This window comes from Cibotium barometz, chromosome 1 (genome assembly GCF_041138505.1).
Source record: "Cibotium barometz isolate CiBa-2024 chromosome 1, ASM4113850v1, whole genome shotgun sequence".
NCBI lineage: Eukaryota > Viridiplantae > Streptophyta > Polypodiopsida > Cyatheales > Cibotiaceae > Cibotium > Cibotium barometz.
In genome coordinates this window covers 30,555,268-30,571,307 of record NC_141046.1, presented here as the reverse complement: position 1 = coordinate 30,571,307, position 16,040 = coordinate 30,555,268, and the positions used below count along the sequence as shown (strand labels likewise).

The following is a 16,040-nucleotide window of genomic DNA, read 5'->3' as shown; positions in this document are numbered from 1 at the left end:
GAGGATTCCGAGGATTAAAGAGAAGTCGTACAAATATATTACTTGGCACACCATTTTTGTAAACAAGCCATAGTCACAGGGGACGGAAGGGACGGACTGTTGGAACGGAGGTTCGCCGAGTCGGGATGGTTCAGCAACGGGGACGGCAGGAGACGGTCGGACGTCCCCTTGGAGGCGTCCCTCACAAGGGACGGTGAAGGGGACGGCAGTAGGAATGGGGACGGCAGGGAGCCGTTGCGCGTAGTCAGACTGGTGTTTTTTTGCCCGTTTCTAGTCGTTTCTAGCCGTTTGCCTTGGCCGTATCTATGGGGAGGCCTTGAGCCTTTGAGGCTTGGGCCTTGAGGCTTGGGGCCTTGGGCCTTAGCCCTTGAGGCTTGGCCCATGCCCAAGGCTACAAGGCTACAAGCACACACACACCCCTTCAAGTTTTCAAAGTTAAAGCAACTCTCTCTCTCAACTTTCAAGCCTCAAGCCTCAAGCTACACTCTATGAGTGTATCTACTCTCTCTAGTCTCTCTCCCTCAAGCTTCTTCTAACTTAGTAACTTCCAACTTCCAAGCCTCTCACACAAGGTCCTACTCTCTACTATCTAGACTCTCTCTCTCTCTCTCTCTCTCAAGCCTCTTGAGTCTTCCAACTTCCAAGCCTCTCGAGTCTAGTCCTCTAGGCTCTCTCTCTCTCTCTCTCTCTCTCTCTCTCTCTCTCTCGATGCACACCATTGTGCGCAGAGGGTTTGCCTGCGGAGTGGACGCACACCATTGTGCCGATCCACAAAACAGGGGATATGCTCGATCCGAGCAACTACAGGACGGTTATGGTTGGCCATGTGTTGGCCAAACTCTATGGTGCAGTGTTGGAGCAAGAGCTTAGCTTATATACTGAGCGAGCAGGTTTACGCTCATCAGGGCAGGCAGGCTTTAGGAGATCTTTCTCTACCACTGACCATGTATTCACTTTGAGATGTATGATTGATCAGGCCAGAGTGAGTAAGAGAAAGCTCTATTGCTGCTTTGTGGATTTCCGCAAGGCATTTGACATAGTACCACGAGAGAGGCTCTTTCAGTGCCTGCAGTCTCTTGGCATACCAGCAGATATGACATGGGGAATCTATGCATTATACGAGCAGGTTTTTGGGCGAGTTAGATGCCCAGGAGGTATGTTTGAGACTATTGCTAGCACCATTGGTGTGAAGCAAGGATGCCCACTTTTCCCCACGCTATTTGGGTTATACATTGATGAGGTGGTTGACTTCATTACACGGGGAGGCGGAGATGGAGTTGATCTAGCAGGTACCTCAGTACATATTATGGTTTATGCTGATGATATTGTATTAGTGTCTGAGTCTCCAGGAGGCCTACAGCAGCATCTACATGTACTCCATGATTTCTGCACACAGAGGGGTCTTACTGTGAACCTTGGGAAAACCAAGGTTATGGTCTTTCATACATCGAGACAGGGCAGGAGTCAGCTGACATTCACTCTCGCAGGACGCCAGGTGGAGGTGGTGACATCATACGTGTACCTAGGGGTTACCTTCTCTGCAGCAGCCACGCGCTTCACCATGGGTTCAGTAGCCAGAGCTAGATTGACACGGGGACATGCAACATTCGCTATGCTAGAGAGACAGTGTCACCAGGCGCATTTTCAGGAGCCCCGGATGAAGGGGTGGCTATTTGACACATTAGTCACACCGGCACTGATGTATGGAGCAGCGGTATGGGCGTCAGGCCTTGCTACCCATTGGTGGACACAGATAGAGAGACCACAGGCCCTCGTGATGGCACGCATGATACGCAGCAAACCGTCAGTACCTCACGACATTATCCGAGCAGAGTTTGCTTCGCCTCCTATGATGGTAGAGGCCATATTCCAGACTATATGCCTGCTAGACAGATTTAGAGAGATGCCACAGGACAGATTATCATACAGAGCTTTTGAGGCATCTAGACAGTTAGTTGAGGCAGGAGACAGAGGATCATGGTATGCACAGGTCACACATTGGTTCTCACAGCATGGCCTAGACATGGATCATCTACCACCATTCCAGTATGACAGGGATGCACCACATATCCGTCTCTCTCATAGTGAGAGGAACATAGTATTGAGGCAGGACCTATGGCAGCTCTATACACGAGAGACATGGATATCGCCTACACAGCCTCTTCCACCGAAGATGCTATACTACAGAGATCACTTCATGAGTATCAGTGATGATGGATTTATAGAGAGGCCTAGATACATGGAGGGCTTTTTACCACACGGCTCCCGAGTAGCTTAGAGTCTCATCACATCGATTGGAGATTGAGACTGGCAGAGCAGCACGGATCCCCCGAGAGGAGAGGGTATGCAGATTGTGTAGAGAGGAGGTGGAGAGTGAGGAGCATTATGTATGGAGATGTAGAGCATATACGACCATCGGAGAGAGATATCCCATTTTATTCAGAGAGCCACATTCCCTACGCTAGATCTTTGAGGCAGCAGACCAGCGCATACTGGGGAGATTCATTCTAGACATACAGCGTCGCAGATAGACATCATTACAGGCTCAGAAAGCTCCAGAGGGGGACGACAGACACAGATTACTACTTTTTTTCAGAGATCCACCCCACTCCCAGCCCCTACACAGCAGGGAATTACTCTCCAGAGAGCAGAGACACTCAGAGCCCGCAGGAGACAGAGGACACCTGGCTTTCGGACACCACGCCTATACCAGAGAGAGATGACAGAGATCAGAGCTCAGTTTCACAGAGAGGGTGCGGAGCGACCGGCTCGCTTCAGAGCAGATCCAGGCATGTTCTTCAGGGAGCTGTGGATACCCCCTTCATTGATATATACCATTTTATACCCCCAGTATGGTACAGGATGGAGCTAGCTAGGTTGCATATCATGATTGTATACTCCATGCATATAGGCTTATAGCTTTGCATTCTCCTAGTAGTAGAGCTCCATCCCCTCCCCCACTCATTGTACTTATTGCACACCCAGATTCAGCTTTTTAGTTCAGTACTTTTTCATTTTGTTGGGATGACAGAGGATACCCCACACAGGTACACTGATTTGTCTCATAAGCCGAGTTCGGTCTTTTGGAAGACGTTAATAAAATCTTTCTTTCTCTCTCTCTCTCTCTCTCTCTCTCTCTCTCTCTCTCCCTTTCTTATTGCTCAAGGCTCAAGCCATCTTCAACCATGGCATCCTTCTCACGTTCCGGGGCTTCCTGTAGAAGGACAATGGGATGGACATGGTGGGAGGAGGTTAACTACACTCCATCCGCTCATGGAGGTGGTTCTCGGCCATGGGCATGCAAGCTTTGTCCATACCGGCGAACGGGTGGCGCCAACAAAGTGTAAGCCCAGCTCTTGCATGAGGGTGGACATGAGGTGAGGTTTTTCACGAATGTCACGCCCGAGAAGAGGAACCGACTCGGCGTAGAGCGTACCAATGACCTTGTCTTTGTCAGCGCGAACTTGCGAATGCTTTGCAAGAGAGTGACCAAGAAGGCAGATCCCTTCACTGAGTGGGAGATAAGTCAACAAGAAGAGCAACAAGAGGATGAGGTGCAGGAGCAGCATGCCAGTGATGACGATGAGAGTGAGGATGAGCTTGATGCTCCTTTGGCACAAGCTACCCATGACCATGAGGCGAGCACTTCACGTGGATGATCATTCATCGATCATGATTCATGGGCCTTACTACTTAGCTCTAGCCTCTAGGCTTTAGCACTTTTTGTCATTGACTCATTTGAGTCCGTTCATGTTTTCTGCCTCCTTAAGGCTTAGTCCTGACTTTTAAGTCATGACTCATTTTGTATCTACTTAATTATTAATGCAATCAACCGTCAACGCCTTCACTCTTTGATTGGCGTATTTTGTTAATATGACTCAAAAGCTTACCATTTTAGTGTAAATTTGTGCTCATTTTGATGTACTTCCAAAGTAGAATAAGTGTAGAAAAACTTTAAAAAAAAGGTATTTTTTGAGTGCCGTTCTCTCCCTCGTCCTCGTTTCCTACTTATGGCCGTCCCTCGTCCTGTCCCCGTCCCCGTCCCCCGTCCCTTGTGACTATGAAACAAGCTTTGTATATACATGTGCTAGCTTGTGCACATTTTGATTTATTTTGAAAAAGTCATAGTTTATTAAGCATAGACTTGATCTTTAATATTTTGTAAAGCATAATATGCTTTAAATCCAAGTCTCAATTTATGGGTACTCTATTTTTAAAGATAAGAGTGTTGTGCAAGAAAAGCACCTTTTTGGTATTTTTGGAGACTATGGCCTAAATTGGAATAAAGTATCTCGTAAATACTCGTGTGGGAGAAAATAGACCATACATACATGAGGGAGATGATTGCACCCAATCTTGGAGTCGTGCTTTTGTGAGCTAAGTATTTTTGTTTGTTTTTTGAATATATTGAACATGTGGTGTTTGATGAATTGTTTGAATTTAAATCAATTCTTGCAAGTTTATTTTAAATTCTATCTCCCTAGAAATTTAGATCTGTGTTGTGGTATCAAAGCTAGATCTAGGGAGATGGAGACAAGAATTGAGAGGTAAAACACTAAATTCAAAGGTTAAGAGGAGAGTGGCAAACCACTTGCAGAAAACACTAAAATCAAAGGTTTCCTGTAAGTGGTTTGTCACCCTCTTCTTAATCTTTGATTTTTGTCCTTTGGTCGATAGAAGTAATCCTTCAGAAACCTTTAAATTTAGCTTTTTACCTCTCAATTCTTGTTCCCATCTTTCTAGATCTAGCTCTGATACCACTGACACGGATTTAAATTTCTAGGGAGATAGAATTCAAAATAAACTTGCAAGAATTGATTTAAATTCAAACAATTCATCAAATACCACATGTTTAATATATTCAAAAAACATAAAAATACTTAGCTCCAAAAGCACGACTCCAAGATTGGGTGCAATCATCTCCCCTCATGTGTGTATGGCCTATTTTTCTCCACACATGAGTATTTACGAGATACTTTATTCCAATTTAGGCCATAGTCTCCAAAAATACAAAAAAGGTGCTTTTCTTGCCACGACACTCTCTTATCTTCAAAAATAGAGTGCCCATAAATTGAGGCTTGAGTTTAAGCATATCACACTTTACAAAATATTAAAGATCAAGTTTATGCTTGATAAACTATGGTTTTTTCAAAATAAATCAAAATGTGCACAAGCTAGCACATGTATATACAAAGCTTGTTTACAAAAATGGTGTGCCAAGTAATAAATTTGTGCGACTTCTCTTCAATCCTCGGAATCCAAGGATTGAAGATTAGGATTTTCAAACCCTAATTTTTAGACCTGCAAATTCTGCAATAGCTCTTAATAATCTTCAAGATTCATTGCTGAAATATTGGTAAGAACCAAAACTTTCACCTTGCCATTCAATTTTAGGTGTTTCAAGTATACAATGAAGAAAAAATAATGATTCTACTCTCAGTTACGAGAGTTCTTTGGGGCAAGGTGATGAAGTTTAAAACTGGTAGAGCGTCTCAGCTCGACAGATTCACGCGTGATCACATAGGGAAGGGATATCATGGTGCTCTATAGTGATGAAGGGTTGAGGGGTGCCAATCATTTGGAAGATATTGTTTGCTATTGTCTTTACTTGCATTTTGGAAAGAAATGGTAGTTTGACAAGGTTGGGCCTTGGGGTTGTCCACTAATGATGCTTGATGTATTTCACTCCTTAATGGTAATGAAAATGCCGGTTTAAGGGGGGAACCAACACATCTATTGGTTCTTAATGTTGTGCAATTGTGACATAATGGAAAGAAACAAATCTTTTGATGTATATTTGTGAAATGATGTTTCGTTGCTTATGTTGAATTCAATGGTTAATTACAGTGTTTAAGTGCAACCAATGTTCATGCCTCTTGAAGTGATGTAGAGATTGAGAAGCTCCGTCGAGATCTTGATCAAGTTAAGGCTATTTTGAACCTACCTCTAGTTCAACATGTCTTAGAGGCTTAACATAAGAGTTTGCAAGATAAAAAGGATTTCGAGTTTATTGCTGCTGAGATGGGACATTGTAATGAAAGGGGCTTGGGTTTGAACATAAGGGGAGCCCATGGACATGGATATGGCCGGGCAAGTATGGGGACCCAACATTAATAAGTGTGAAAAGGTGGGCAAGTATACAAGTGAACTAATTGTAATTAGGGACATCTAATCATTTTTCTTGGAGCTCCAAGCTTCTATGGCTATGGTGGTACTCCCTTGAGTGCATGTGGTACTCCATTATGAGTGCATTCTCTTTCTTCTCTCCCCATCATTACAGACATGCTGATCCAAGGTTCTTGCACACTCTTATTTGCATATGCGAGGTGTAGAGAATTGTGGTAAGAGCAAGAGTGTGATGCATGAGTCATCCAGACTCGTCTCCCATCATGGGGAATCTCAACAGCTTACTTCACATATGCACAAGGATGGAGACTCTCAATATTTGGGACACATTGTGTCAAAAAATGGTATGCGAATGGATCCTACAAAGATTGGCCAAATTTGACTTTTGTGCATGAAGTCAGGAGCTTTCTTGGGTTATGCTCTTATTATAGGCGGTTTATCAAACACTTTGCCTTGTTGGCAGCACCTTTGCATGATCTTGTGAAGAAGAGAGTAAAATTTACATGGGTTGAACCTCAGATTGCAGCATTCCAAAAGTTGGAAAATGCAATCAGCCAAGGGCCTATGCTTATTGTACCTAATCTCCAAACCTTTTGTGGTAGAATGTGATGCGTGTGGAGATTGCATTGGAGCAATCTTGAATCAAGAGGCACATGCTATTGCTTTTGAGAGTAGAAGGTTGCAAAATGCCTAACTCGCATATGTTGTTTATGAGAAAGAGATGCTTGCAGTGATCCATGTCCTTAAAATCTGGAAGCACTACTTATTAGGTTCCGATTTTATTGTTAAAATGGATCATCAGACTCTTGGGCATTTCCTTTCACAACTAAAGGTTTCAGAGAAGCATATGAGATGGGAAAATTTTCTTTCCATGTTTCATTTTCAGATTATGCATACACCTGGAAAGATGAATGCAGTGGCTAATGCTTTGTCTAGAAGGCCACAAATTAATGCTATTACTACTGTTCATCATCATGACTTATCTGCTATGCCTCAAGTGTACGAAAATGATGATGATCTTAAAAGTATATGGGTTGATTTAAGTGCTGGTCATATTGTTCCATCATACTCTTTGAAGGATGGTTATGTGGTTAAGAATTTGAGGCAAAAGGTCATGGAAGAATCCCACACTTCTCCCTATGCAAAACACAGAGGGATTCTGCCTTCTGCAAAAGCATTGGAAAGATAATCTTTTGGCCCACTTTGCAAAAGGACATAGATCAATATGTACGTGAATGCATAGTATGTCAAAAAGTTAAATTTGATAGGCATAAAACACTTGGTCTTCTGCAACCGTTGCCTATGTTGGATAAATGTAATCCCAACTCCTTAGTCCAATTTAATATGTGGTTGATAGGCTAGTGGTCAGTGGTTGGTGTGTAAAGCCTACAAATTGTTGGTGCATGTTGTTCATGCAACTCAAGCAAAAGATGAACAAGCACTTGGTATTATCATTACTGCTTTAGAAGATGATTTTATTCATTATATTGATGATGTTGAGTCAGCTATGGAAGCTTGGGAATTATTAGAACGTACTTTTGGTGCAAAGGCAAAGCATTCCAAAATCAGTTTGAAGATGCAACTCTTTGATCTAACAGGTTGAAGAGCTTAATGACACAGTTGGTTTATGTTAAATCTCCTGTTCTTGAAGAAGATGCTATTGCTATCCTGCTCAAAAGCTTACCTTCAAGCTTTAGACAAATTGTGACGGTACTTAAAGAGAAGGAGCCAGTCCCTTCTTTGGAAAGTATCATAAATTCTTTGCAGGAAGAAGACAAGAAAATTACAAAGAATGTGATAGATCCTTATGCATATACTGTTACTATGACATCGGCAAAGAAGAAGTGTACTATTTGTGGTCGTACAAATCATCTTACTAAGGATTGTTTCTCCAAACATCCTTGTGAGTATTGTGGAAAGACGAATCATCCATCCTCAAAGTGCTACCAAAAAGATCAAAAGAAAGCAAAGGCACATGTGGTTGAAGAAGTCAACCAACAAGAAGAAACAAATCTTTGTTCTAGTCTTAGTATAAAAGATGTAGATGAGGAGTATGCTTTTTAGATTATGTCATGTATGTGGTTGAGTCAAGACTTATGTTGTTCCAACTTGACAAGTTGTAGAGGAGAGTACACTACCCTATGTTGTTGTTAAGGGGGGACTCTTACTTATTGTGTCAAGGAGGTTTGTTAGACTTGATTCATGTTTTGTAAGAAGTTGGTCTTAAGGGGGGATTGTTGGATAAATGTAATTCCAACTCCTTAGTCCAATTTAATATGTGGTTGATAGGGTAGTGGTCAGTGGTTGGTGTGTAAAGCCTACAAATGGTTGGTGCATGTTGTTCATGCAACTCATGCAACTAAAAATAGAGTAGAGGAGTCTCTAAATAAGGTACAAGTCGTGATCAAGTGATTATGTAAGTTTGGTTCATGTCTAATCACAATTAGTGTCTTCTTGTGTTAATCTCATATCAATTTTCTGCATATACCAGATTTTTGTCCCTCATATTTATGATGTCTTGGACAATCTTTGATCCACCTTGAGGATGTTTTGATCAATCTTGATAGCTTAGTTATCATATCCAACAGCCTATACCCCATGAGCCATGGGAAAGCATTGCCATGGATTTTATTATGGATATGCCCAAATCTACATATGGCAATGATGCCATTTGGTCTGTACAACAATTTCCGCATCATCACATGCTGCTGTATACACGTATGCTGGTCCCTTTGCTCATTTAGGTCGTACAGGAGGACTCTACAGAGGTCACTATCTGTGTGTGTTTCTAGCAATCCTCCACTACACTTTGGTGTTATTATTCAGTGGCTTACACTTGTGAAAGGTGCATAACCAACTTGCTTCCTCTCATTCCATTGTTATTGATGGAGAGAAGAAGAAGAAGAAGAAGATATATTAACGTCTTGCAAAAGACCCAATGGGTCCACGAGACAAAAGGTGTACAATGTGTCCATGCATTATGGAAAAAAAAACAACATAACAAAAAAAAGTAACACTAATCCCTAGGTAAATGTAGATATGTATGGATCATCATCATCGTCATCATGGAGGATCACCATCCTCATTATCGTGGATACAAAGTGGATGTAGAGGATATGGGGGTGTGGAGAGGGAGCTATCCATCGATGTGGGGTAGGGGTCCATAAAGGATGTCCAGCATTGGCGAGGGGTGAGGAGGGCTCTTAGATCTGAAGGGCCGAGAAGAAGCTGGGACGAGGTAGCAACTATAGATGCTTGGTGGTGGGCAAGGATCTCGTCAATCCAGGGCTGGTGAGCCTTGGGCACTTAAGGTCCAAGAGGGTGAGGCCGTTTGGCTCTCCGAAGTGCGGTGGCATGAGGCAGGGTATACTTACAAGGACAAGTTGAAACCCTACTGTACTTGCAAGCACCTACAGAAACCCTACTATACCTATTGTACCCGATGCACTGGTTGTGAACGGACTCTGCGAGTATTCGCTATTGGAAACCGTGTACTAGTTCTTGTTTGTGTGCATGTACTTGTTTGTGTTCTTGCACTAGGGAGGCTTGAGCCATGGTCTCTGTGCGAGGGTGTGAGCCACACTCCTGTATGAGAGTGCCTGTGCACGTGGTCTCGGAACGGCAATTTTGTGTTCTCGGAACGGCAATTTCGTGTTCACTCCCCTCCAGGTGTATGAGATTGGTGTCTAGGCGACTTTGACTCTTTCGACACGTCCGGCATCGATAGTCTATTCCAACACTCTTGTTTGGGTAACTTGTCTTCATATGTGCATTTTCATTGGATTATTTGGTTGGCAAGTCCTTGGGAACTTTGTACATATAAAATACTCCAATAATATACTTCAATATTGAAGGGGGGGTTCGGCCGTTTGCGGCCCCAATGATGGTGTATTGTGCAGTGCTTATCTTTTGCAAATTATCTTGTGCCTTGATTTATCTTGCAGTGGTTTTGTGCATTGTGGCTATTACAATTTAAGTGTTGACATGCATTTTGTTCATGAGACGGTGCCCAAGGACATTCGCACCTAGCAAGTGTTGTTACAAAGGGTTGCAAAGGCTAGCGTTAGCCAGATCCGTGAGGGTGGCGCAACAACAGAGCTTGAGGCTGGCCGGTGACAGGTTGAGTAGCTGCCTAAGACTCCAAAGCCGCCAAGATGAAAACGTAGGTCTTTCTTTAAGATGAAAACACAAAGCCAACTGAGGTTTCAGAGCACACATGGGAGAGTTCTTGATGTATAAACGCATCACCATGGGTGCAAGGCAGCCGTGGATGACCAAGCTCTGATACCATGTTGGATATCACAGGAGATCACACATGCAGCTATGGAGGATGAAATATCATCATCATGGTGGAGTGTGTAAGAGGGTATTCACAACTAGTGTGTTCACACCACTAAGGACACGTGAATAGACTCCAGACTAACTCTGAAATACCCAACATCCATCGCCAATATCCTTTGTACAATGTGGAATAAGCCCTCTACCGGCATAGGTGCTGTAGCAAACTCTGCTTGAATCATATGGTGAGGGGCAGATGGTTTGCTGCGTATCAATTTGGATAGTATCAAAATTTGTGGACGCTCTAATTTGTTGTTGATAAGCTTGGTGCACAGAATGGGGATGCGTACATCATCATCGGGACTCGGAGTCACTAGTGTGTCAAAAAGCCAGCCCTTTGTCCTGGCTCCTGGAAGTGTGTCTAGTGGCACTGTCTCTCTAGGAGGGCAAGTGCAAAATATCCCCTAGTCAATCTGTCCTGTAATGCGTGTCTCATGGAGAAGCGTCTGTCGGAGCTCGTGAAAGTGATCCCCAAGTAGACATATGAGTTTGCTACCTCCACTCGGCTGCCCATGTAAGTGATCTCTATATGTTTCCTCACACTAGAGGAAGTATAGAAGACCATGACCTTGGTCTTCCCAAGGTTAATTGACAAGCCCCTCTTTGGCGAGAAGTCCTATAGGTCATACATGTGCTTCTATAGTCCCTCTTGTGAGTCTGCAATAAGCACTATATCATCAGCATATAAGAGAATAGACACAAGTATGCATGCTAGGGATGCCTCTCCACCTCCCACTCTGTCAGTAAAGTTTGAGATCTCGTCAATGTGTAGCTCAAAGAGGGTGGGGGATAGCGGGCAGCTCTGTTTCACCCCAACAGTACTAGATATCTCCTTTGAGAATCCTCTAGGGCATCTTACCCTCCCAACCATCGACTCATATAAAGCAATAAAGCTCCAAATCATGTCTGATGAACCCCAAGGATTTGTAAGCGCTGTAGTAGGCGATCACGTGGCACCGTATCAAAGGCTTTGTGGAAATCCACAAAGCAAAACAGTAGAGGCGTCAGCCATCAGCCTTGGCCTGCTCAATGAGGCTCTTGAGTGTGAAGATGTGATCCAGGGTGGAGAAGGTTTGCCTGAACCCTACCTAGCCTTGTGTTGTATGCCCTTCTCTCTCTGCCAATGAGCTTTGCTCTGTCTCCAGCACGGATCCATATAGTTTGGCCAAGGTATGGCCAATCATGATGCTCTTGTAGTTATTGGGCTCTGTCCCCAGCTTTGCGTATGGGTGAGATGATGTGTGATGACCAAGTGTGGGGAAAGCCTTCCACTAGTGCCCTGTTAAACATGTAAGCCAAGAGGGGTGCAAGGGTGTCGGCTGCATGTGATAGTAGGTTCTCCGATCTAAACCCCTTATGATCGTGGGACCGGCTGTTTTGGAATTTCCGCATGGCCTTTTCCACCATGGTTGATGTGAAGAAAGTGGATGTAGTGGAGCAAGGTTCAGGTGGGTGTGGGAGCAGAGGCTGATTGGGAGTATGGTAAAGTGAGTGTGCATAAGTGTGCCAGATGTGAGGATCTGTGATGGGTGTGGGTGGGTGTCGTTCCCTCAACCTATGCCAAGCCTCCTCAGAGTTGCCGCTCAAGAAGAGTTGGTATATCTCGGTAAATTGCCCACTTCCCTTCCTTATGGGCTACCATGACCTTTTCCATTGAGGGCTTCGTGATCTGTGTCGGGTTCAGATCCTCGTCCAAGTAGATTTTCTCCCCCTTCAAGGCTACCATGGTATCTGAAAATGCCTGGCGACTCGATTAAGTCCTAGAAATGGAGGGCAAGTGGACGTGGTCGGGTGGTATCCTTTCTTGCTCTCCATACATCCACCAATGGGGAACCTTCCACCTTCAGTTTCTTGCATAGCTCCAAGGCATCTGCTTTGGGTGAGCTACCCTCCGCCATACCTATGATGCAAATGTGTTAGGCCTTAGTCTTCCTGTACTTCTCTTCCACTATGATGGGCGGGGCAAAGGCTCTATTTTTCTTGACCAGTGCTGTCCACTCCTCCTCTGCTTCTTGTTTTACTACGTCGGCCCATCCCCGCACAAGTTCTTTCTTTTGTTTCCACTATACTCTCTTGAATCTTTGCCTCTACACTCTTGGTAAGCTCTTCCATGTGTGCGAGTTCCCCCTCCTCCTTGATAGCGCCTTGGCATTCTTTGAGCTCATATGTGAGACATTCCACTTGCTCTTCTAGTACACCTGCTTGTCAACTTGTAAGGCATGGGCTTCCTTCATTTCTCCCAATGCTTTCTCATAGGAGTCCTCTTGGACCCCGTTATGTCCCGGATTGCCTTAAGGGGCCATCTTTGAGTATTGAGCCCAAAACCGGTTTCTCCGTGCATGCATTGAGGTGTTGTTTCCATCTGATGCATAAGATTGTTCTGTTGCTGGGATAGGCCATCCCAATTCCCTGACCTTCGTGGCATTCTGTTGAGAGAGAGAGAGAGAGAGATCCCTATACAATTCTTGGAAGGGGCTCCTTTGTCCTGGGCCGGTCACTTGACACATTTGTGAAGACAAAGATCTGTTTGGAGCATTTCGGTTACCAACCGTGTGCACGCGCTCTAGTTCACTACCGTGCTCGGCCCTGGTGCTCATGTGCTTTGCTTGGAGGCGAGGGGAGGGTAGTGTGGGAACGACATGATGCTGGAGGTTGGTCAATGTGGGGCTGCAATCAACATGACATCGTGGCTATAAAACCATTCTTTTCTTAGAATAACATCAATCCATAATCAAGAAATTTAGGGCTTCTGTATAATCTTGGATGGAGGTCGGCTACTGAGAAACCCGCCGGTCCCAAATCTGTCCAGCCAGGTTCACATGGTAAACAACATGATCACTTGGCTGCGTCTCCACTCTCAACTTCTGCAGAAGTTTGGCATTAACAAAGTTATGAGTACTACCAGGGTCAAGAAAGATGTGCAGCGTCTTCCCCAATACAGATCCATACATCCGTATAAGATCAGTGGGACTGAAGACTGGCATGTTGAAGTTACATACCGTGTAGGCACTATGATCTAAATCAACGGAAGAGATTCTAGGGTTACGTTTTACTTCAGTCACGTGAGCTGCCTTAGGCGCTTTCTTCGCCTGCGGACAGCTTGCTCTCATATGGCCCTTTTGACCACAAATGAAAGGTGCTTTTTCTCCCTTTCTGTGACCTTTGCACATCCATGCAACGTCTCATGGCTTTCTGCCAAATTCAGTCCGCTTGAGCGTACTATCTTGTACATCCTCCATGCCTCGGGTTCTAGCACTTTGTCAAATCCTACCTCGAACCACCCCAGAGCCTAAGGTCTAACCACCGCGAGTCTTGCTTGGTACCGATGGCCCCAACCTGGCGTCCCATACCACTAGGCCAAACCACCCACCTTGCAGCTCCATGTCCATGAGATCCTACTCGCTTCCTTAGTAGCCCTAGGCCACCGCGTGACTACTTGACTAATAACGGACCCCAAAGTCACTTATATAATAATAACCTGCCCTTAGCCCACATGTGAACCCTCCAGTTCCCCGTGCCCCATGTAAGCCTTAACCTTGACCTTGGGTTAACCCTAACCCTAATCTTGGGTAGCATACGCCCCTAGACAAATGGGCAGAAGTAAAGAGAAAAAGAGGGGGGACAGAAAGTAGGGACTGGGCTGCACATGGGTTCAAACTTCAAAGCCCGAGGGCATGTGCTATGGCCAAGGGGGCTGTGCGAAGGAGAGAAGAAATTCAAAATCTTGTGGTTAATTTTAACGTGGCAGTTTTTGGTTCCAGGTATTTTGAGAAACAATTTCTCCTCTCTGAAGCCCTAAAGCTACCCATGTTTCTCCACATGCGAGCAGCTGCGGAGGACTTCTGTGATATAGTAGAGCGTAACAAGCACAGGTCAGCCATGCTGTAGCCTGTAAACCTTGTGTTTCAGGTGTAATGAACGGCGTTTAGAAGATGTCAGCCAGCTCTTAAGCATTTTAGCCTCTCAGATTTGTTGCAGGAGTTGCACACTCTTTTACAGGAACTGCTGAAGCCAGAGAACAGCTTCTTGCAATAAAAAATCTCTACATTGGTGAGGTCACTAATGGCATGTTGAAGATTTTTTGATCTGAACCAAAGGCTGCCTTTTGGGTTGTGAAACCACATCATTGATTGTTCTGACCTTTGGATACAGGAATCAATGGTTGCTCATTAAAGACTGCTGAAAACCTTGAAGTCATGTTAGGGATACCTGTTGAGAGGATGATGGTGGAGACGGACTCACCGTACTGTGAAATCAAGCCAACTCATGCTGGATTCAGGCATGTGCTAACCTCTTGGCCTTCCAAAAAGAAGGAAAAGCATGAAGAGCAGAGCACCATCAAGGGCCGCAATGAGCCATGTTTCACAAGGTAACTACATGCCTTCTGACTGAGAAGAAGCTGGTTGATTCTACCCACACAGTTTTTCAATGCTTTATCTTTTTGATTTTTCTTTTAGGCAAGTAGTGGAGGTGATTGCAGCTCATCGGGGTATTGCAGATGTTGGTGGTTTTGCAAGAACTCTATATGAAAATACGTGCAGGTAACCTATTTGACAGGTCTGATGCTGCATCAGTTCTAGTATCATCTAACCTTGGCTCGGTCTTGAGTTGGTGGGTTGTGGGAGGTGGTGAACATGAATGGGCGGGTCCGGTGGGTGCACAAAATGTGGGGAAATCTTAAAGGTTAAGCTGTGTGGTGCAGAAAGCCTGCAATGGAGCTTTATGTAGGTTATATCTTTGATATGTGTAAAACTCATTCCTTTTTGCACAGGGTTTTCTTTCCAAATGATTTAGATACCTTAGCAGGGGCTGTCATATCCGACCATTACTCCAAGGCTTCTACCGCAGATGACTCTTGAAGTTAAGGTGATTGATTGTCTTCCCAAACCTTGGAAATTATATAGCAAACCTTATCCCCATGGTTGTATGTTTTGGTGTATCTTTCAGGACATCTTTGTATTCTTGGAAGCTGTGGAATGGGGTCAAAGAAAGCAATCAGCCCCTTGTTGCTTGTATATGAATGATGATACAAAGTTCTAACCATGATATTTCATTGTTAGATTGATTTACACTGGATCTCACTTAAATAACCTTACTATTATGTTTCATTGATAATACTTAATTTAATCCGAAGAGGAAAACCTTCCAAATTTTCTGAACACTTGAATGATGGCAAAACTCACTACCTAAGCTTAGTTTTTTTCAATGAGGATGCATGATTTGCAAAGAGCTAATTTTTATTTAGTTGCGTCTCAACTTGGGTATTAGAAGCACCCTAAAATATCTCCGAAATACTACTGCAGCAAGGAGATGAAATAGTGATTCTGTTACAAGGTTGCAAAGGTTGCAAGCACCCTTTGTGCCAAAAGAGTGGGTTACAGAGCTGGTAAATACTGACATCTCTTTAGGACTTGGGTGTTGAACCCTTTGTGTCCATGGAACATATCCACATCCTCATGTGCCCTAGTTGGTTGGGTCGTGGTGGTCTTCTATGGACCCTGGTGGTTTTTAGATGTGGCTCCATGAATATTTGGTCTATGTGATGCACCAAGTCTCTCGAAAGAAGTCTCAATCCG

General features: G+C 44.2%; 1 protein-coding gene across 2 annotated transcripts in view; it reads left to right on the top strand.

The window, feature by feature from the left end:
• The window catches only part of LOC147641862 (TatD related DNase), a 35,079-nt gene extending 19,454 nt beyond the window's left edge, over window positions 1–15,625 (top strand). For both annotated transcript variants that reach the window (XM_086800449.1, XM_086800441.1), the window contains 6 exons: window positions 14,226–14,336; window positions 14,432–14,514; window positions 14,617–14,833; window positions 14,922–15,005; window positions 15,236–15,330; window positions 15,412–15,625. In XM_086800449.1, coding sequence (XP_086656575.1) covers window positions 14,226–14,336; window positions 14,432–14,514; window positions 14,617–14,833; window positions 14,922–15,005; window positions 15,236–15,323 — 583 coding nt within the window. In that variant the 3' untranslated portion in view covers window positions 15,324–15,330; window positions 15,412–15,625. The remainder of the gene's footprint in view (window positions 1–14,225; window positions 14,337–14,431; window positions 14,515–14,616; window positions 14,834–14,921; window positions 15,006–15,235; window positions 15,331–15,411) is intronic.
• The last annotated feature ends 415 nt before the right edge of the window (window positions 15,626–16,040 follow it).